The sequence below is a fragment of the Bufo bufo genome, chromosome 8 (genome assembly GCF_905171765.1).
Source record: "Bufo bufo chromosome 8, aBufBuf1.1, whole genome shotgun sequence".
Lineage (NCBI taxonomy): Eukaryota > Metazoa > Chordata > Amphibia > Anura > Bufonidae > Bufo > Bufo bufo.
In genome coordinates, this window is record NC_053396.1 from 1,335,244 (window position 1) to 1,359,549 (window position 24,306).

General features: G+C 50.2%; 1 protein-coding gene across 1 annotated transcript in view; it reads left to right on the forward strand.

The window, feature by feature from the left end:
* The first annotated feature begins 5,759 nt into the window (after window positions 1–5,759).
* C5 (complement C5) overlaps window positions 5,760–24,306 on the forward strand; it is a 94,922-nt gene continuing 76,375 nt past the window's right edge. The window contains exons 1-7 of the mRNA XM_040406009.1: window positions 5,760–5,934; window positions 6,704–6,896; window positions 14,996–15,158; window positions 17,022–17,092; window positions 18,686–18,777; window positions 19,122–19,204; window positions 19,288–19,378. Coding sequence (XP_040261943.1) covers window positions 5,870–5,934; window positions 6,704–6,896; window positions 14,996–15,158; window positions 17,022–17,092; window positions 18,686–18,777; window positions 19,122–19,204; window positions 19,288–19,378 — 758 coding nt within the window. The 5' untranslated portion in view covers window positions 5,760–5,869. The remainder of the gene's footprint in view (window positions 5,935–6,703; window positions 6,897–14,995; window positions 15,159–17,021; window positions 17,093–18,685; window positions 18,778–19,121; window positions 19,205–19,287; window positions 19,379–24,306) is intronic.

The window sequence follows — 24,306 nt, forward strand, 5'->3', positions numbered from 1 at the left end:
TTCTGAATGGAGAGGAATCCGTTCAAGATGCATCAGGATGTCTTCAGTTCAGTCGTTTTGACTGATCAGGCAAAAGAGAAAACCGCAGCATGCTACGGTTTTATCTCCGGCGAAAAAAACTGAAGACTTGCCTGAATGCCGGATCCGGCATTTTTTTTCCATAGGAATGTATCAGTGCCAGATCCGTCCTTCCGGTCTGCACATGCGCAAACCTTTAAAAATGAGAAATAAATAAATACCGGATCCGTTTTGCCTGATGACACCTGGAAAAACGGATCCGGTATTGCAATGCATTTTTCAGACTGATCAGGATCCTGATCAGTCTGAAAAAATGAGATGCGTTGCATACAGTTTGCCTGATCAGGCAACGGAACTGCCTGCCGGAATCAAACGACGCCAGTGTAAAGTAGCCTAAGGCCTCTTCACACTTGCTTTGTCCGGATCCGGCGGGTACTCCACTTGCCGGAGGTGCCCGCCGGATCCGGAAAAACGCAAGTGTTCTGAAAGCATTTGAAGACGGATCCGTCTTCAAATTGCGTTCAGTGTTACTATGGCAGCCAGGACGCTATTAAAGTCCTGTCAGCCATGGTAAAGTGTAGTGGGGAGCGGGGGAGCAGTATACTTACAGTCCGTGCGGCTCCCGGGGCGCTCCAGAGTGACATCAGAGCGCCCCATGCGCATGGATCACGTGTCCATGCGACACATCATCCATGCACGTGGGGCGCCCTGACGTCACTCTGAAGCGCCCTTGGAGCCGCACGGACAGTAAGTATGCTGCTCCCCCGTCTCCCCACTACACTTTACCATGGCTGACAGGACTTTAGCGTCCTGGCAGCCATGGTAACCATTCAGAAAAAGCTAAACGTCGGATCCGGATCAATGTCTTTCAATGGGCATTAATTCCGGATCCGGCCTTGCGGCAAGTGTTCAGGATTTTTGGCCGGAGCAAAAAGCGCAGCATGCTGCGGTATTTTCTCCGGCCAACAAACGTTCCGTTCCGGAACTGAAGACATCCTGATGCATCCTGAACGGATTTCTCTCCATTCAGAATGCATTGGGATAAAACTGATCAGGATTCTTCCGGCATAGAGCCCCGACGACGGAACTCTATGCCCGAAGAAAAGAACAACGCAAGTGTGAAAGAGCCCTAACTCTCCATTCAGAATGCATGGGGATATGCCTGATCAGTTCTTTACCGGCATAGACCCCCGACGACGGAACTCAGTGCCGGAAGACAAGAACGCAGGTGTGCAAGAGCCCTAACTCTCCATTCAGAATGCATGGGGATATGCCTGATCAGTTCTTTACCGGCATAGACCCCCGACGACGGAACTCAGTGCCGGAAGACAAGAACGCAGGTGTGGAAGAGCCCTAACTCTCCATTCAGAATGCATGGGGATATGCCTGATCAGTTCTTTACCGGCATAGACCCCCGACGACGGAACTCAGTGCCGGAAGACAAGAACGCAGGTGTGGAAGAGCCCTAACTCTCCATTCAGAATGCATGGGGATATGCCTGATCAGTTCTTTACCGGCATAGACCCCCGACGACGGAACTCAGTGCCGGAAGACAAGAACGCAGGTGTGAAAGAGCCCTAACTCTCCATTCAGAATGCATGGGGATATGCCTGATCAGTTCTTTACCGGCATAGACCCCCGACGACGGAACTCAGTGCCGGAAGACAAGAACGCAGGTGTGGAAGAGCCCTAACTCTCCATTCAGAATGCATGGGGATATGCCTGATCAGTTCTTTACCGGTATAGACCCCCGACGACAGAACTCAGTGCCGGAAGACAAGAACGCAGGTGTGGAAGAGCCCTAACTCTCCATTCAGAATGCATGGGGATATGCCTAATCAGTTCTTTACCGGTATAGACCCCCGACGACGGAACTCAGTGCCGGAAGACAAGAACGCAGGTGTGAAAGAGCCCTAACTCTCCATTCAGAATGCATGGGGATATGCCTGATCAGTTCTTTACCGGTATAGACCCCCGACGACGGAACTCAGTGCCGGAAGACAAGAACGCAGGTGTGAAAGAGCCCTAACTCTCCATTCAGAATGCATGGGGATATGCCTGATCAGTTCTTTACCGGCATAGACCCCCGACGACGGAACTCAGTGCCGGAAGACAAGAACGCAGGTGTGGAAGAGCCCTAACGCTCCATTCAGAATGCATGGGGATATGCCTGATCAGTTCTTTACCGGTATAGACCCCCGACGACGGAACTCAGTGCCGGAAGACAAGAACGCAGGTGTGGAAGAGCCCTAACGCTCCATTCAGAATGCATGGGGATATGCCTGATCAGTTCTTTACCGGTATAGACCCCCCGACGACGGAACTCAGTGCCGGAAGACAAGAACGCAGGTGTGGAAGAGCCCTAACGCTCCATTCAGAATGCATGGGGATATGCCTGATCAGTTCTTTACCGGTATAGACCCCCGACGACGGAACTCAGTGCCGGAAGACAAGAACGCAGGTGTGGAAGAGCCCTAACGCTCCATTCAGAATGCATGGGGATATGCCTGATCAGTTCTTTACCGGTATAGACCCCCGACGACGGAACTCAGTGCCGGAAGACAAGAACGCAGGTGTGGAAGAGCCCTAACGCTCCATTCAGAATGCATGGGGATATGCCTGATCAGTTCTTTACCGGTATAGACCCCCGACGACGGAACTTAGTGCCGGAAGACAAGAACGCAGGTGTGAAAGAGCCCTAACGCTCCATTCAGAATGCATGGGGATATGCCTGATCAGTTCTTTACCGGCATAGAGCCCCGACGACGGAACTCAGTGCCGGAAGACAAGAACGCAGGTGTGGAAGAGCCCTAACTCTCCATTCAGAATGCATGGGGATATGCCTGATCAGTTCTTTACCGGCATAGACCCCCGACGACAGAACTCAGTGCCGGAAGACAAGAACGCAGGTGTGGAAGAGCCCTAACTCTCCATTCAGAATGCATGGGGATATGCCTGATCAGTTCTTTACCGGTATAGACCCCCGACGACGGAACTCAGTGCCGGAAGACAAGAACGCAGGTGTGGAAGAGCCCTAACTCTCCATTCAGAATGCATGGGGATATGCCTGATCAGTTCTTTACCGGTATAGACCCCCGACGACGGAACTCAGTGCCGGAAGACAAGAACGCAGGTGTGAAAGAGCCCTTAGCACATCTTGTCCGCTTCATTCCACATCCATTGTGGTGGTGAATAGAGCCAAACAGGTTACAATTGTGTCCATGTCCCAATATTTATGGACAGGACTGTAATACAGACGTATAATATCAGACACAAAGGGGGGATTGCTCGCCCTGCGGTGACGTGGACCTGATTGGCTGCCTTGGGCTCCTCAGCCAGTTTTGATGAATCTCCCCCAGAGTTTGTATGCAGCGCTGTTCCTTCCCCCCGATGTCTGCCGCTCTCCAGGCATGAAGGGGTTACAGCGTGCTGTGGTTCCGGTAATGGGTGTTTGGTCTGGACTTGCACAATGTGTTTGCTCTCAGGTGATGCCTCCCAGGATTTTGTATGGGGGTTGGGGTGTGACCTCCTGGTGACCTGGTCTGTGCTGATCCTCTGATAACACCTCAAAGTACATTATGGGGGCGCTGTGGAGGTCACTGTTATGGGGGGCGCTGTGGAGGTCACTGTTATGGGGGGCGCTGTGGAGGTCACTGCTATGGGGGGCGCTGTGGATGTCACTGCTATGGGGGGCGCTGTGGAGGTCACTGTTATGGGGGGGCGCTGTGGAGGTCACTGTTATGGGGGCGCTGTGGAGGTCACTGTTATGGGGGCACTGTGGAGGTCACTGTTATGGGGGCACTGGGGAGGTCACTGTTATGGGGGGCGCTGTGGAGGTCACTGTTATGGGGGGCGCTGTGGATGTCACTGCTATGGGGGGCGCTGTGGAGGTCACTGTTATGGAGGGTGCTGTGGAGGTCACTGTTATGGGGGGTGCTGTGGAGGTCACTGTTATGGGGGGGGCGCTGTGGAGGTCACTGTTATGGGGGCGCTGTGGAGGTCACTGTTATGGGGGCACTGTGGAGGTCACTGTTATGGGGGCGCTGTGGAGGTCACTGTTATGGGGGCGCTGTGGAGGTCACTGTTATGGGGGCACTGGGGAGGTCACTGTTATGGGGGGCGCTGTGGATGTCACTGCTATGGGGGGCGCTGTGGAGGTCACTGTATGGGGGGGCGCTGTGGAGGTCACTGTTATGGGGGCGCTGTGGAGGTCACTGTTATGGGGGCGCTGTGGAGGTCACTGTTATGGGGGCGCTGTGGAGGTCACTGTTATGGGGGGCGCTGTGGAGGTCACTGTTATGGGGGGCGCTGTGGAGGTCACTGCTATGGGGGCACTGTGGAGGTCACTGTTATGGGGGGCGCTGTGGAGGTCACTGTTATGGGGGGCGCTGTGGAGGTCACTGTTATGGGGGGCGCTGTGGAGGTCACTGTTATGGGGGGCGCTGTGGATGTCACTGCTATGGGGGGCGCTGTGGAGGTCACTGTATGGGGGGGCGCTGTGGAGGTCACTGTTATGGGGGCGCTGTGGAGGTCACTGTTATGGGGGCGCTGTGGAGGTCACTGTTATGGGGGGCGCTGTGGAGGTCACTGTTATGGGGGGCGCTGTGGAGGTCACTGTTATGGGGGCACTGGGGAGGTCACTGCTATGGGGGCACTGTGGAGGTCACTGTTATGGGGGGCGCTGTGGAGGTCACTGTTATGGGGGGCGCTGTGGAGGTCACTGTTATGGGGGGCGCTGTGGAGGTCACTGTTATGGGGGCGCTGTGGAGGTCACTGTTATGGGGGCGCTGTGGATGTCACTGTTATGGGGGGTGCTGTGGAGGTCACTGTTATGGGGGGCGCTGTGGAGGTCACTGTTATGGGGGGCGCTGTGGAGGTCACTGTTATGGGGGGGCTGTGGAGGTCACTGTTATGGGGGCACTGTGGAGGTCACTGTTATGGGGGCGCTGTGGAGGTCACTGTTATGGGGGCACTGGGGAGGTCACTGTTATGGGGGGCGCTGTGGAGGTCACTGTTATGGGGGCACAGTGGAAGTCACTGTTATGGGGGGCGCTGTGGAGGTCACTGCTATGGGGGCACTGTGGAGGTCACTGCTATGGGGGCACTGGGGAGGTCACTGCTATGGGGGCACTGTGGAGGTCACTGTTATGGGGGGCGCTGTGGAGGTCATTGTTATGGGGGCACAGTGGAGGTCACTGCTATAGGGGGCGCTGTGGAGGTCACTGCTATAGGGGGCGCTGTGGAGGTCACTGCTATGGGGGGCGCTGTGGAGGTCACTGTTATGGGGGGTGCTGTGGAGGTCACTGTTATGGGGGCGCTGTGGAGGTCACTGTTATGGGGGCGCTGTGGAGGTCACTGTTATGGGGGGGCTGTGGAGGTCACTGTTATGGGGGCGTTGTGGAGGTCACTGTTATGGGGGCACTGGGGAGGTCACTGTTATGGGGGGCGCTGTGGAGGTCACTGTTATGGGGGGCGCTGTGGATGTCACTGTTATGGGGGGCGCTGTGGAGGTCACTGCTATGGGGGGCGCTGTGGATGTCACTGCTATAGGGGGCGCTGTGGAGGTCACTGTTATGGGGGGCGCTGTGGAGGTCACTGTTATGGGGGCGCTGTGGAGGTCACTGCTATGGGGGGCGCTGTGGAGGTCACTGCTATGGGGGCGCTGTGGAGGTCACTGCTAACCCTTTTGTCTCTGACTCCATAGTCACCCACTGCTGTGCCGTCGTTACACTGTGCCAGCCTCTTTTCAGGGCAGTGACGGACATGTGACCTCCAGACAAACACTGGCCGCAGGGCAGTGTCCACACAGTACAGTCCAGGAGCGGCCAGAGGCTGCGACATCCGGAGCACCATGATCCTCGTTCACACGGCGCTGCTTTTCGTGCTTTATGGAGGAGGCTGCAGCCAGGAGCAAACGTGAGTCCCATGGCCGCGGCGCAGTCCCATGTAAACTGCGGGTTTAGGGCAAACAGGTTTGTTACAATGTATCAGTCTGGAGTCAGACTGTGTGAGCCGGACCCGGTCAGGTTCTCAGCCTGTAAATGGAAGTAATGAATGTTTGTATTCCCTGACAGCAAGCAGAGATCGGAGGCATGTTATTCTATGGTTTGTTCTGCCGTCGGGGGTCCTGGATTCCTCGTGCTCAGGGCCACAGATGGGGGAGGGGCGTCCCTCGGCTCTGGTCAGTGCTGGTTACAATGTATCAGACCGCTTCCCTGTTACATTGTAACAAAAATCCCAGCTGTGCAGCATTGGGGCTCAAACTGGGCTCCCAGCTCCAATAGGACATCCAGGCACTAGGCTTATGGCCCGGGGCCCCAGAGAAGGGCCACTTCATGTTATGGCAGGCGGCCCAATGACCTCTCCTCCACCGGGCAGGGATCTAATACCGCCAAACCGATACCACAGTCTCAGGGCACAGTGGGGCGCTATTACTGTGGGGGGAGGGGCATTATTACTGTGTGGGGGGTCTTATTCAGTCATGTAGCAGTCAGGGGGTGGCGGTATTATTTGGATTCTGGTTTTATTCTGTTATGATGCTGTGAAGTGCAGGAGATCAGCGGCGCCCTCTCTGCTCATCTCTTCTTGTGAACTGTCTGGTTGTTGATACAATACCCTGTGCAGCAAGCAGAGATCTTATCCGCAGGCATTGGGGCCAGCCGCTCACCCAGGTGCTGTCTTTCAGGTTCCTGGTGATGGGCCCCCGGGTGTGGCGAGTGGGCGCTCAGGAGCCCGTGCTCGTCCAGAGCTTTGGACACAAAGAGAGTCTCCCCGTCCGGATCTCCTTACTCAGTTACCCCGATAAAAAGAGGAAGTTCTCCGCCCAGCCCCTGGAGCTGACCCCCGCCAACAACTTCCAGGGGCTGGCCACCCTCCAGGTAAGTGGGGTACCTCCGTACTGACCGCCATGTCCGTGCATGGGGTGTACCTCAGTCTACAAGTACATACCCTACATCAGTAAGTACCCCCACCTCAGCTGTAGATACCCTACATCAGTAAGTACCCCCACCCCACAAGTACATACCCTACATGAGTAAGTACCCCCACCTCAGCTGTAGATACCCTACATCAGTAAGTACCCCCACCTCAGCTGTAGATACCCTACATCAGTAAGTACCCCCCCACCCCACAAGTACATACCCTACATCAGTAAGTACCCCCACCTCAGCTGTAGATACCCTACATCAGTAAGTACCCCCACCCCACAAGTACATACCCTACATGAGTAAGTACCCCCACCTCAGCTGTAGATACCCTACATCAGTAAGTACCCCCACCTCAGCTGTAGATACCCTACATCAGTAAGTACCCCCACCCCACAAGTACATACCCTACATCAGTAAGTACCCCTACCCTACATCAGTAAGTACCCCCACCTCAGCTGTAGATACCCTACATCAGTAAGTACCCCCACCTCAGCTGTAGATACCCTACATCAGTAAGTACCCCCACCTCAGCTGTAGATACCCTACATCAGTAAGTACCCCCACCTCAGCTGTAGATACCCTACATCAGTAAGTACCCCCCACCCCACAAGTACATACCCTACATCAGTAAGTACCTCCACCTCAGCTGTAGATACCCTACATCAGTAAGTACCCCCACCTCAGCTGTAGATACCCTACATCAGTAAGTACCCCCACCTCAGCTGTAGATACCCTACATCAGTAAGTACCCCCACCTCAGCTGTAGATACCCTACATCAGTAAGTACCCCCACCCCACAAGTACATACCCTACATCAGTAAGTACCCCCACCTCAGCTGTAGATACTCTACATCAGTAAGTACCCCCACCCCACAAGTACATACCCTACATCAGTAAGTACCCCCACCTCAGCTGTAGATACCCTACATCAGTAAGTACCCCCACCCCACAAGTACATACCCTACATCAGTAAGTACCTCCCACCCCACAAGTACATACCCTACATCAGTAAGTACCTCCACCTCAGCTGTAGATACCCTACATCAGTAAGTACCCCCCACCTCAGCTGTAGATACCCTACATCAGTAAGTACCCCCCACCTCAGCTGTAGATACCCTACATCAGTAAGTACCCCCACCTCAGCTGTAGATACCCTACATCAGTAAGTACCCCCACCCCACAAGTACATACCCTACATGAGTAAGTACCCCTACCTCAGCTGTAGATACCCTACATCAGTAAGTACCCCCCACCCCACAAGTACATACCCTACATCAGTAAGTACCCCCCACCTCAGCTGTAGATACCCTACATCAGTAAGTACCCCTACCCTACATCAGTAAGTACCCCCACCTCAGCTGTAGATACCCTACATCAGTAAGTACCCCCACCCCACAAGTACATACCCTACATCAGTAAGTACCCCCCACCCCACAAGTACATACCCTACATCAGTAAGTACCCCCACCTCAGCTGTAGATACCCTACATCAGTAAGTACCCCCCACCCCACAAGTACATACCCTACATCAGTAAGTACCCCCCACCCCACAAGTACATACCCTACATCAGTAAGTACCCCCACCTCAGCTGTAGATACCCTACATCAGTAAGTACCCCCACCTCAGCTGTAGATACCCTACATCAGTAAGTACCCCCACCTCAGCTGTAGATACCCTACATCAGTAAGTACCCCCACCTCAGCTGTAGATACCCTACATCAGTAAGTACCCCCCACCTCAGCTGTAGATACCCTACATCAGTAAGTACCCCCCACCTCAGCTGTAGATACCCTACATCAGTAAGTACCCCCCACCTCAGCTGTAGATACCCTACATCAGTAAGTACCCCCACCCCACAAGTACATACCCTACATCAGTAAGTACCCCCACCTCAGCTGTAGATACCCTACATCAGTAAGTACTCCCACCTCAGCTGTAGATACCCTACATCAGTAAGTACCCCCACCCCACAAGTACATACCCTACATCAGTAAGTACCCCCACCTCAGCTGTAGATACCCTACATCAGTAAGTACCCCCCACCCCACAAGTATATACCCTACATCAGTAAGTACCCCCCACCCCACAAGTACATACCCTACATCAGTAAGTACCCCCCACCCCACAAGTACATACCCTACATCAGTAAGTACCCCCACCTCAGCTGTAGATACCCTACATCAGTAAGTAGCCCCACCCCACAAGTACATACCCTACATGAGTAAGTACCTCCATCTCAGCTGTAGATACCCTACATCAGTAAGTACCCCCCACCCCACAAGTACATACCCTACATCAGTAAGTACCCCCAGTCCACATCTACACGCCCCTGTATGTGTCCTCTCTATATACAGTCTACACACCCCTGTATGTGTCCTCTATATATACAGTGGATATAAAAAGTCTACACGCCCCTGTATGTGTCCTCTATATATACAGTGGATATAAAAAGTCTACACGCCCCTGTATGTGTCCTCTATATATACAGTGGATATAAAAAGTCTACACGCCCCTGTATGTGTCCTCTATATATACAGTGGATATAAAAAGTCTACACACCCCTGTATGTGTCCTCTATATATACAGTGGATATAAAAAGTCTACACACCCCTGTATGTGTCCTCTATATATACAGTGAATATAAAAAGTCTACACGCCCCTGTCTGTGTCCTCTATATATACAGTGGATATAAAAAGTCTACACGCCCCTGTCTGTGTCCTCTATATATACAGTGAATATAAAAAGTCTACACACCCCTGTATGTGTCCTCTATATATACAGTGAATATAAAAAGTCTACACGCCCCTGTATGTGTCCTCTATATATACAGTGAATATAAAAAGTCTACACACCCCTGTATGTGTCCTCTATATATACAGTGAATATAAAAAGTCTACACGCCCCTGTATGTGTCCTCTATATATACAGTGGATATAAAGTCTACACACCCCTGGTAAAATCTCAGGTTTCTGTGATGTAAAAAAATTAGACAAAGATAAATCATTTCAGAACTTTCTTCACCTTTAATGTGACCTATAAACTGTACAACTCAATGGAAAACAAACTGAAATCTTTTAGGTGGAGGGAAGAAAACAAAAAAAACTAATAATAATCTGGTTGCAGAAGTGTGTACACCCTTAAACTAATACTTGGTTGAAGCCCCTTTTGATGTTATTCCAGCCTCAGTCTTTTTGGGGATGAGTCTATCAGCATGGGCACATTTTGACTCTTCTTTGCAAAAACCCTCCAAATCTGTCAGATTGTGAGGCCATCTCCTGGGCACGGCCCTCTTCAGATCACCCCACAGACTGTGAGGGCATCTCCTGGGCACGGCCCTCTTCAGATCACCCCACAGATTGTGAGGGCATCTCCTGGGCACGGCCCTCTTCAGATCACCCCACAGATTGTGAGGGCATCTCCTGGGCACAGCCCTCTTCAGATCACCCCACAGACTGCGAGGGCATCTCCTGGGCACGGCCCTCTTCAGATCACCCCACAGATTGTGAGGGCATCTCCTGGGCACAGCCCTCTTCAGATCACCCCACAGACTGCGAGGGCATCTCCTGGGCACGGCCCTCTTCAGATCACCCCACAGATTGTGAGGGCATCTCCTGGGCACAGCCCTCTTCAGATCACCCCACAGACTGCGAGGGCATCTCCTGGGCACAGCCCTCTTCAGATCACCCCACAGACTGCGAGGGCATCTCCTGGGCACGGCCCTCTTCAGATCACTCCACAGATTGCAAGGGCGTCTCCTGGGCACAGCCCTCTTCAGATCACCCCACAGACTGCGAGGGCGTCTCCTTGGCACAGCCCTCTTCAGATCACCCCACAGATTGCGAGGGCGTCTCCTTGGCACAGCCCTCTTCAGATCACCCCACAGACTGTCAATCGGATTCAGGTCTGGGCCATTCCAAAGCTTTAATCTTCTTCTGGTGAAGCCATTCCTTGGTTGATTTGGATGGATGCTTTGGGTCGTTGTCATGCTGATAGATGAAGTCCCTCCTCTTCATGTCCAGCTTTCTAGCAGAAGCCTGAAGGTTTTGGGCCAATATTGACCGGTATTTGGAGCCGTTCAGAATTCCCTCAGGCTTAACTAAGGCCCCAGTTCCAGTTGAAGAAGAGCAGCCCCTTGGCATGATGCTGCCCCCACCATGCTTCACTGTGGGGATGGGGTTCTTTTGGTGAAGGGCAGGGTTGTTTTTGCGCCAAACATATCTTTTGGAATTATGGCCAAAAAGTTCCACCTTGGGTTCATCAGACCAGAACACCTTTCCCCACATGCTTTTGGGAGACTTCAGATGTGTTTTTGCAGAATGTAGCCCGGCTTGGATGTTTATCTTGGTAAAAAGAGGCTTTCGTCTTGCCCCTCTACCCCATAGCCCAGACATATGAAGAATACGGGAGATGGTTGTCCATGGACCACACGGCCAGGACTGGCCAGAGATTCCTGCAGCTCCTGTAATGTTGCTGTCGGCCTCTTGGTCGCCTCCCAGACCAGTTTTCTTCTCGTCTTTTCATCAGTTTTGGAGGGACGTCCAGTTCGTGGTGATGTCACTGTTGGGCCATATTTCCTCCACTTGATGATGACGGTCTCCACTGTGTTCCATGGTAGATCTAATGCCTTGGACATTCTTTTTTCCCCTTCTCCTGACTGATACAGTCCTGATCAAAAGTTTAAGACCACTTGTTAAATGGCAGACAATCCTATGTATCATGGCTGGATCTTCACAAGGTTCCAAGTGGAGCTTCAACGTCCAACAAGAAGAGACGGGAGGGTTTTTTTGAGCATTCAATTTAATGAAAACAACGAATAAACTGAAACAGGCTGTTTTTCAGCTGATCAAAAGTTTAGGACCACACCTCCAAAAAAAAATAAACCCCCCCAAAACAGAAATCCAACCTCCAAACATGAGCTCAGTAATGAGTAGCTCCGCCGTTATTGTTTCGGCATGCTTGATGCAAGCGTTTCCATGAGGTGAGTGGGAACATTTCTCCAAGTGGTGAAGACGGCCGCACGAAGGCCATCTACTGTCTGGAACTGGTGTCCATTTTTGTAAACTTCCCTTGCCATCCATCTCCAAAGGTTCTCAATTGGATTTAGATCAGGGGAACACGCAGGATGGGCCAAAAGAGTGATGTTATTCTCCTGGAAGAAGCCCCTTGTCCTGCGGGCATTGTGTACTGTAGCGTTGTCTCGTTACCACACAGACGAGGGCCCTCAGCCATGAGGAATGCTCTCTGCAACATCTGGACATAGCCAGCGGCCGTTTGACGCCCCTGCACTTCCTGAAGCTCCATTGTTCCACTGAAGGAAAAAGCCCCCCAGACCACTATGGCGCCCCCTCCACTGTGGCGCGTAGAAAACATCTCAGGTGGGATCTGCTGGTCAGGCCAGTAACGTTGGAAACCATCAGGACCATCAAGGTTACATTGTTTCTCATCAGAGAATAAAACTTTCTTCCACCTTTTGAATGTCCCACGTTTGGTGCTCTCTTGCAAAGTCCAGACGAGCAGTTCTGTTGCGTTCAAGGAGACGAGGTCTTTGAAGACGTTTTTTGTTTCTGAAGCCCTTCACTCTCAGATGCCGTCTGATGGTTATGGGGCTGCAGTCAGCACCAGTAAGGGCCTTCATTTGGGTCGAGGATCGTCCAGTGTCTTGACGGACAGCCAATTGGATCCTCCGGCTCAGTGCTGATGACATTTTTTTTGGGTCTTCCTGCATCCCACCTCAGCAGCGATGGCGCGCTGTGAGAGACCCTGCTTATGCAGTTCAACAACCCGACCACCTTCAAAAAGGGAGAGTTTTTTTGCCTTTGCCATCACAACGTGTGACTACCTGACAGAGAATGACAATAAATCCACATCTTTGCACAGATTTGGCCTTTTAAAGGCATCTGGTCCTAAACTTTTGATCAGCTGAAAAACAGCCGGTTTCAGTTTATTCGTTGTTTTCATTAAATTGAATGCTCAAAAAATGTTCTGTCTCCCTCTCATTTCTTCTTGTTGGACGTTGAAGCTCCACTTGGACCCTTGTTACGATCCAGCCATTATACATAGGATTGTTTGCCATTTTTCAAGTGGTCTTAAACTTTTCATCAGGACTGTACCTTCTAACAATGAGATCCCTCTGATGCTTTGGAAGTTCTCTGTGGACCGTGGCTTCTGCTGTGGGATGTGACCAAGAACATTTCAGGAAAGACCAACTAGAGCGGCTGAGCTTTATCTGGGGTCAATCAGAGGCCCTTTACATGATGGCCGGTGTATGCTGACTCCGATCTAACAGGATTCTGAATGTGATTGCTTCATTCTGAACACAGCGACAGCCCCAGTTATAAGAGGGTGTGCACACTTCTGCAACCACATTGTTTTAGTTTTTTTTGTTTTCTTCCCTCCACCTAAAAGATTTCAGTTTGTTTTCCATTGAGTGGTACAGTTTATAGGTCACATTCAAAGGGGGAAAAAGTCCTGAAATGGTTTATCTTTGTCTCATTTCTTTACATCACAGAAACCTGACATTTTAGCAGGGGCGTGTAGACTTTTTATATCCACTGTATATATACTACAGAGGACGTATACTGTATATATACAGAGGACACATACAGGGGCGTGTAGACTTTTTATATCCACTGTATATATACTACAGAGGACGTATACTGTATATATACAGAGGACACATACAGGGGCGTGTAGACTTTTTATATCCACTGTATATATACTACAGAGGACGTATACTGTATATATACAGAGGACACATACAGGGGCGTGTAGACTTTTTATATCCACTGTATATATACTACAGAGGACGTATACTGTATATATACAGAGGACACATACAGGGGCGTGTAGACTTTTTATATCCACTGTATATATACTACAGAGGACGTATACTGTATATATACAGAGGACACATACAGGGGCGTGTAGACTTTTTATATCCACTGTATATTACTACAGAGGACGTATACTGTATATATACAGAGGACACATACAGGGGCGTGTAGACTTTTTATATCCACTGTATATATACTACAGAGGACGTATACTGTATATATACAGAGGACACATACAGGGGCGTGTAGACTTTTTATAACCAATGTATATATACTACAGAGGACGTACCCAGTATATAAATTTATATATATATATATATATATATATATATACAGAGGACACATACAGGGGTGTGTAGACTTTTTATATCCACTGTATATATACACTATAGAGGATTTATACTGTATATATACTACAGAGGACACATACAGGGGCGTGTAGACTTTTTATATCCACTGTATATATACTACAGAGGACACATACAGGGGCGTGTAGACTTTTATATCCACTGTATATATACACTACAGAGGACACATACAGGGGCGTGTAGACTTTTATATCCACTGTATATATACTACAGAGGACACATACAGGGGCGTGTAGACTTTTATATCCACTGTATATATACTACAGAGGACACATACAGGGGCGTGTAGACTTTTTATATCCACTGTATATATACACTACAGAGGACGTATACTGTATATATACAGAGGACACATACAGGGGCGTGTAGACTTTTTATATCCACTGTATATATACTACAGAGGACACATACAGGGGCGTGTAGACTTTTATATCCACTGTATATATACACTACAGAGGACACATACAGGGGCGTGTAGACTTTTATATCCACTGTATATATACTACAGAGGACACATACAGGGGCGTGTAGACTTTTATATCCACTGTATATATAGAGGACACATACAGGGGCGTGTAGACTTTTATATCCACTGTATATATACACTACAGAGGACACATACAGGGGCGTGTAGACTTTTTATATCCACTGTATATATACTACAGAGGACACATACAGGGGCGTGTAGACTTTTTATATCCACTGTATAAATAAGTACCCCCTCACATGTCCCCCGACCTGTCAGCTGGATTATGGCTCCCGTGTACATGGCGATAGCTGGCTGTGCTGCCATGTGAGACGGATGCCTGCGCACCGCGTGTTCTGATATCTCAGGTCTCTTCTCGTAGTTACAAGTGAAGGATTTCCCCCGGAAGGACGGCACCGCGCAGTATGTGTATCTGGAGGCTCAGTCCAAGTCATTCACCAAGGAGGAGCGTGTCCCTGTTACACATCGCAACGGCTTCCTCTTCATCCAGACCGACAAACCCGTCTACACCCCCGACCAGTCCGGTAACCTCCTCACTTTACAGCTGCTGTAAAACATAATGGCAGTAGAGATTGTGATCACTGAGGATTGGTTATAAAGAGTCCGAAAATTATACAACATAAAATATACCATCATATACTATACAGATATGGTAGAACGTCATGTACTGTACAGGTGCGGTATACGGTCAGGTACGGTACAGGTGCGGTATATGGTCAGGTCAGGTGCAGGCAGTATACGGTCAGGTACTGTACAGGTGCGGTATATGGTCAGGTACAGTACAGGTGCAGTATACGGTCAGGTACAGTACAGGTGCAGTATACGGTCAGGTACGGTACAGGTGCAGTATACGGTCAGGTACTGTACAGGTGCGGTATGCGGTCAGGTACAGTACAGGTGCGGTATACGGTCAGGTACAGTACAGGCGCGGTATACGGTCAGGTACGGTACAGGTGCGGTATACGGTACAGGTGCGGTATATGGTCAGGTGCAGTATACGGTCAGGTACTGTACAGGTGCGGTATATGGTCAGGTACAGTACAGGTGCAGTATACGGTCAGGTACTGTACAGGTGCAGTATACGGTCAGGTACTGTACAGGTGCGGTATACGTCAGGTACGGTAAGGTGGGCGGTATACGGTCAGGTACTGTAACAGGTGCGGTATACGGTCAGGTACTGTACAGGTGCGGTATACGGTCAGGTACTGTACAGGTGCGGTATACGGTCAGGTGCGGTATACGGTCAGGTACAGTACAGGCGCGGTATACGGTCAGGTACTGTACAGGCGCGGTATACGGTCAGGGTATGTACAGGCGCGGTAAACGGTCAGGTACTGTACAGGCGCGGTTTACGGTCAGGTACAGTACAGGCGCGGTATACGGTCAGGTACAGTACAGGCGCGGTATACGGTCAGGTACAGTACAGGCGCGGTATACGGTCAGGTACAGTACAGGCGCGGTATACGGTCAGGTACAGTACAGGCGCGGTATACGGTCAGGTACAGTACAGGCGCGGTATACGGGTCAGGTACAGTACAGAGGCGCGGTATACGGTCAGGTACAGTACAGGCGCGGTATACGGTCAGGTACATGTACAGGGCGCGGTATACGGTCAGGTACAGTACAGGCGCGGTATACGGTCAGGTACAGTACAGGCGCGGTATACGGTCAGGTACAGTACAGGCGCGGTATACGGTCAGGTACTGTACAGGCGCGGTATACGGTCAGGTACTGTACAGGCGCGGTATACGGTCAGGTACTGTACAGGCGCGGTATTCGGTCAGGTACAGTACAGGCGCGGTATACGGTCAGGTACAGTACAGGTGCGGTATACGGTCAGGTACTGTACAGGTGCGGTATACGGTCAGGTACTGTACAGGTGCGGTATACGGTCAGGTACTGTACAGGTGCGGTATACGGTCAGGTACAGTACAGTATACGGTCAGGTACAGTACAGGGGCAGTATACGGTCAGGTACAGGTGCAGTATACGGTCGGGTACAGTATACGGTTGGGTAGTGTGCAGGTGCGGTATACGGTCGGGTAGTGTGCAGGTGCGGTATACGGTCGGGCACTGCGCAGGTGCGGTATACGGTCGGGTAGTGTGCGGGTGCAGTATACGGTCGGGTAGTGTGCGGGTGCAGTATACGGTCGGGCACTGTGCGGGTGCGGTATACGGTCGGGTAGTGTGCGGGTGCGGTATACGGTCGGGCACTGTGCAGGTGCGGTATACGGTCGGGTAGTGTGCGGGTGCAGTATACGGTCGGGTAGTGTGCGGTATACGGTCGGGTAGTGTACAGGTGTGGTATACGGTCATATATCGTACAAGATACGGTTGTGTACTGCACAGATATAATATTGCGTTATATCGTCTTCTTGTGTTCGCAGTGAAGTTTCGGGTCTACTCCATGGATGAAGAGCTGAGGCCGGCGCGCCGAGACGTCACTGTCACCTTCAAGGTGAGTTCTACACGGCACCGACAGCAGACAGAATGTGGCTGCAGCTCTGGAAGTGATTGAGCGATTAGGCCTCTTGCACACGGCCGTTGCTGTCCCCAATGCACAGGCAACATCCGTGCGGCGGCCGGGACGGATCCAGACCCATCCAACTTGTCCGTGACCAGTCCGTTCCACAGAAAAACATAACAAGTTCGACTTTTTTTACGGAACAGAAGCTCAGATCGGAACCCCACGGAAACACTCCATAGTGCTTTCGTTGCGTTCTGTTCCGTGCTTCCGTTCCGCACCGCATCTCCGGATCTGAATGGGTCCACATCCGTGATGTGGAGTGCACACGGTCGGTGCCCCGTGTATTGCTGAACCGCCATATGCAGCCCACAATACAGCCACGGGAGCACAACGGCCGTGTGCAAGAGGCCTAAGACATGATGTAACAGGAGAAATGTGACTGCAGCTCTGGAAGTGACTGGAGGATAAGACATGATGTAACAGGAGAAATGTGACTGCAGCTCTGGGAGTGACTGGAGGATAAGACATGAGGAAACAGCAGAAATGTGACTGCAGCTCTGGGAGTGACTGGAGGATAAGACATGAGGTAACGGCAGAAATGTGACTGCAGCTCTGGGAGTGACTGGAGGATAAGACATGAGGAAACGGCAGAAATGTGACTGCAGCTCTGGGAGTGACAGGAGGATAAGACATGAGGTAACAGCAGAAATGTGACTGCAGCTCTGGGAGTGACAGGAGGATAAGACATGAGGAAACAGCAGAAATGTGACTGCAGCTCTGGGAGTGACTGGAGGATAAGACATGAGGTAACAGCAGAAATGTGACTGCAGCTCTGGGAGTGACTGGAGGATAAGACATGAGGAAACAGCAGAAATGTGACTGCAGCTCTGGGAGTGACAGGAGGATAAGACATGAGGTAACAGCAGAAATGTGACTGCAGCTCTGGGAGTGACAGGAGGATAAGACATGAGGAAACAGCAGAAATGTGACTGCAGCTCTGGGAGTGACTGGAGGATAAGACATGAGGTAACAGCAGAAATGTGACTGCAGCTCTGGATGTGACTGGAGGATAAGACATGAGGTAACAGCAGAAATGTGACTGCAGCTCTGGGAGTGACAGGAGGATAAGACATGAGGAAACAGCAGAAATGTGACTGCAGCTCTGGGAGTGACTGGAGGATAAGACATGAGGTAACAGCAGAAATGTGACTGCAGCTCTGGGAGTGACTGGAGGATAAGACATGAGGAAACAGCAGAAATGTGACTGCAGCTCTGGGAGTGACTGGAGGATAAGACATGAGGAAACGGCAGAAATGTGACTGCAGCTCTGGGAGTGACTGGAGGATAAGACATGAGGAAACAGCAGAAATGTGACTGCAGCTCTGGGAGTGACTGGAGGATAAGACATGAGGAAACAGCAGAAATGTGACTGCAGCTCTGGGAGTGACTGGAGGATAAGACATGAGGTAACAGCAGAAATGTGACTGCAGCTCTGGATGTGACTGGAGAGAGTTGGTATTTGGGGTGCGCTGTGTTGGGGGACGTGTGAGGACACTAACGAGATCATTTCTACCGTTCATGAAGGATCCGGACGAGGTGAAGATGGATGTGATCACGCAGCCGGACGCCACTGGAATCATCTCCTTTCCTGAATTTAAGATTCCAGCCAACCCCAAGTACGTGCCCCCCCCCCCCGTCAGAGGATGTCTCCGCTCCGGCCGCCATCACATTTCAGTGCGCTAATGTCTCCGGAAAAACCTTTAAAGGGCCGGTAACACCTGAAGAGCCAGCAGAGGCTCTTCACTCTCAAGACCTCTGCCTGCTATTAGTGAATGGAAACCCCTAGGGACCTAATCCTGGTCTCACAGCAACCTACCTTATATAAGTTCTGTTCCCTAACAGCAAGCAGAGATCTTGAAAATGGTGAGTAACTGAACAACAAAATCTATTAGAAAGCTGCAGACAATCGGAGTGCCTCAAACGCTCCCGTAAAACCCAAATTCACCCTTCTCACCCTCAGATTTGGGACATGGAAGATGGAAGCTGTCTACGGCGCAGACTACTCGACCGCCACCGCTGCGGTGTTTGACGTAAAGGAATACGGTATTTTCATTCTCCCATCGTTACATCTGGTCGGAGCGGCAGTTGCAGAACATGGCGTCTCACGTCACCTCTCTGTCTTCCAGTCCTGCCCAGATTCTTTGTCACCATCGAACCGCAGCAAAACTTCATATCGTACGAGACGTTTGACACGTTCACTGTAACGGTGAAGGCAAGGTAAGTGGCCACGAACCTTCAGCATGCTGGGAGTCATTCCTCATCAGGATATATACAGCAAGATGCCAATGGGCAGTAAAACACAAAACCGGAATACGCTTGTATAGGACGCTGCTAGATGGGACAAGCCCAGGCGCTCCGCAGAGCCAAAAATATACATCCAAAAATATTTCCTTATTGAAATCGATAAAACAAATAAATGGTCAAAGACAACCACAACATGGAGAGTGCACAGAACACGGCCCCTGAGGAAGCTGAATCCAAACACATGTCGGGGGGTCTCGGAGGTGCCACTAGCCGGGTCTGTATTGCGTACGTGTCGTGAATCGTGGTCTTTTATCTAGGTGGGGAGCCACATGGTTGGATTCTGTATTTCTTTATACTTGCTTTTCCATCCCACCTTTTCTGCTACTTGCAATACTATAACTTAATGTCCCGACGTGTTCTGTGCACGCTCCATGTTGGACTGTGCACGCTCCACTAGAGGGAGCTCACTGCATACAGATTATACAGCCACCACTAGAGGGAGCTCACTACATACAGATTATACAGTCACCGCTAGGGGGAGCTCACTACATACAGATTATACAGCCACCACTAGAGGGAGATTACTACATACAGATTATACAGCCACCACTAGAGGGAGCTCACTACATACAGATTATACAGCCACCACTAGAGGGAGCTCACTACATACAGATTATACAGCCACCACTAGAGGGAGCTCACTACATAGAGATTATACAGCCACCACTAGAGGGAGATCACTACATACAGATTATACAGCCACCACTAGAGGGAGCTCACTACATACAGATTATACAGCCACCACTAGAGGGAGCTCACTACATACAGATTATACAGCCACCACTAGAGGGAGCTCACTACATACAGATTATACAGTCACCACTAGAGGGAGCTCACTACATACAGATTATACAGCCACCACTAGAGGGAGCTCACTACAACAGATTATACAGCCTCCACTAGAGGGAGCTCACTACATACAGATTATACAGCCACCACTAGAGGGAGCTCACAGCTCACTACATACAGATTATACAGCCACCACTAGAGGGAGCTCACTATATACAGATTATACAGCCACCACTAGAGGGAGCTCACTGCATACAGATTATACAGCCACCACTAGAGGGAGCTCACTGCATACAGATTATACAGTCACCACTAGAGGGAGCTCACTGCATACAGATTATACAGTCACCGCTAGAGGGAGCTCACTGCATACAGATTATACAGTCACCACTAGAGGGAGCTCACTACATACAGATTATACAACCACCACTAGAGGGAGCTCACTACATACAGATTATACAGCCACCACTAGAGGGAGCTCACTACATACAGATTATACAGCCACCACTAGAGGGAGCTCACTACATACAGATTATACAGTCACCACAAGAGGGAGCTCACTACATACAGATTATACAGCCACCACTAGAGGGAGCTCACTATATACAGATTATACAGCCACCACTAGAGGGAGCTCACTACATACAGATTATACAGCCACCACTAGAGGGAGCTCACTGCATACAGATTATACAGTCACCACTAGAGGGAGCTCACTGCATACAGATTATACAGTCACCACTAGAGGGAGCTCACTGCATACAGATTATACAGTCACCACTAGAGGGAGCTCACTACATACAGATTATACAGCCACCACTAAGGGAAGCTCACTACATACAGATTATACAGCCACCACTAGAGGAAGCTCACTACATACAGATTATACAGTCACCACAAGAGGGAGCTCACTACATACAGATTATACAGCCACCACAAGAGGGAGCTCACTACATACAGATTATACAGCCACCACTAGAGGGAGCTCACTATATACAGATTATACAGCCACCACTAGAGGAAGCTCACTACATACAGATTATACAGCTACCACTAGAGGGAGCTCACTACATACAGATTATACAGCCACCACTAGAGGGAGCTCACTACATACAGATTATACAGCCACCACTAGAAGGAGCTCACTACATACAGTCACCACTAGAGGGAGCTCACTACATACAGACTATACAGCCACCACTAGAAGGAGCTCACTACATACAGTCACCACTAGAGGGAGCTCACTACATACAGGTTATACAGTCACCACTAGAGGGAGCTCACTACATACAGATTATACAGCCACCACTAGAGGGAGCTCACTACATACAGATTATACAGCCACCACTAGAGGGAGCTCTCTACATACAGATTATACAGCCACCACTAGAGGGAGCTCACTACATACAGACTATACAGCCACCACTAGAAGGAGCTCACTACATACAGATTATACAGCCACCACTAGAGGGAGCTCACTACATACAGATATACAGCCACCACTAGAGGGAGCTCACTACATACAGATTATACAGCCACCACTAGAGGGAGCTCACTACATACAGATTATACAGCCACCACTAGAGGGAGCTCACTATATACAGATTATACAGCCACCACTAGAGGGAGCTCACTACATACAGATTATACAGCTGCCACTAGAGGGAGCTCACTACATACAGATTATACAGCCACCACTTGAGGGAGCTCACTACATACAGATTATACAGACACCACTAGAGGGAGCTCACTACATACAGATTATGCAGCTCACTACATACAGATTATACAGCCACCACTAGAGGGAGCTCACTACATACAGATTATACAGTCACCACTAGAGGGAGCTCACGACATACAGATTATACAGCCACCACTAGGGGGAGCTCACTACATACAGATTATACAGCCACCACTAGAGGGAGCTCACTACATGCAGGTTATACAGCCACCACTAGAGGGAGCTCACTACATACAGATTATACAGCCACCACTAGAGGGAGCTCACTACATACAGATTATACAGTCACCACCAGAGGGAGCTCACTACATACAGTCACCACTAGAGGGAGCTCACTACATACAGATTATACAGTCACCACTAGGGGGAGCTCACTACATACAGATTATACATCCACCACTAGAGGGAGCTCACTACATACAGATTATACAGTCACCACTAGGGGGAGCTCACTACAGATTATACAGTCACCACTAGATGGAGATCACTACATACAGATTATACAGCCACCACTAGAGGGAGCTCACTACATACAGATCATACAGCCACCACTAGAGGGAGCTCGTTGTATACAGATTATACAGTCACCACTAGGGGGAGCTCACTACATACAGATTATACATCCACCACTAGAGGGAGCTCACTACATACAGATTATACAGTCACCACTAGGGGGAGCTCACTACAGATTATACAGTCACCACTAGAGGGAGATCACTATATGCAGATTATACAGCCACCACTAGAGGGAGCTCACTACATACAGATTATACATCCACCACTAGAGGGAGCTCACTACATACAGATTATACAGCCACCACTAGAGGGAGCTCACTACATACAGATTATACAGCCACCACTAGAGGGAGCTCACTACATACAGATTATACAGCCACCACTAGAGGGAGCTCACTACATACAGATTATACAGCCACCACTAGAGTAAGCTCACTACATACAGATTATACATCCACCACTAGAGGGAGCTCACTACATACAGATTATACAGCCACCACTAGAGGGAGCTCACTACATACAGATTATACATCCACCACTAGAGGGAGCTCACTACATACAGATTATACAGCCACCACTAGAGGGAGCTCACTACATACAGATTATACAGCCACCACTAGAGGGAGCTCACTACATACAGATTATACAGCCACCACTAGAGGGAGCTCACTACATACAGATTATACAGCCACCACTAGAGTAAGCTCACTACATACAGATTATACATCCACCACTAGAGGGAGCTCACTACATACAGGTTATACAGTCACCACTAGAGGGAGCTCACTACATACAGATTATACAGTCACCACTAGAGGAGCTCACTACATACAGATTATACAGCCACCACTAGAGGGAGCTCACTACATACAGATTATACAGCCACCACTAGAGGGAGCTCACTACATACAGATTATACAGCCACCACTAGAGGGAGCTCACTACATACAGATATACAGTCACCACTAGAGGGAGCTCACTACATACAGATTATACAGTCACCACTAGGGGGAGCTCACTAGATACAGATTAAACAGCTACCACTAGAGTGAGCTCACTACATACAGATTATACAGTCACCACTAGGGGGAGATCACTACATACAGATTATACAGCCACCACTAGAGGGAGCTCACTACATACAGATTATACAGCCACCTCTAGAGGGAGCTTACTACATACAGATTATACAGCCACCACTAGAGGGAGCTCACTACATACAGATTATACAGCCACCACTACAGGGAGCTCACTACATACAGATTATACAGCCACCACTAGAGGGAGCTCACTACATACAGATTATACAGTCACCACTAGAGGGAGCTCACTACATACAGATTATACAGCTACCACTAGAGGGGGCTCACTACATACAGATTATACAGTCACCACTAGAGGGAGCTCACTACATACAGATTATACAGCCACCACTAGAGGGAGCTCACTACATACAGATTATACAGCCACCACTAGAGGGAGCTCACTACATACAGATTATACAGCCACCACTAGAGTCACCCAGGCAGCCCTCCTGACTTGAGCATCGGAGCAGTTCATGCTCCGATGCTCACCTTTGCCCTGCGCTAAATCGCGCAGGGCAAAGGCATTTTTAGGAGTTCCGGTGACGTACTGGGGCTCTCCATGGGGCTGCCAGGAAGCCCGGTGACCTCACCGGCACTGATGGGCGGGCTTTAGCGCTGCTGCTGCCCTAGCCAGTAAAACGGCTAGGGCAGCGCTAAAGCTCGCCCATCAGAGCCTGTGACGTCACCGAACACACTGCCGGGCGGAAGCT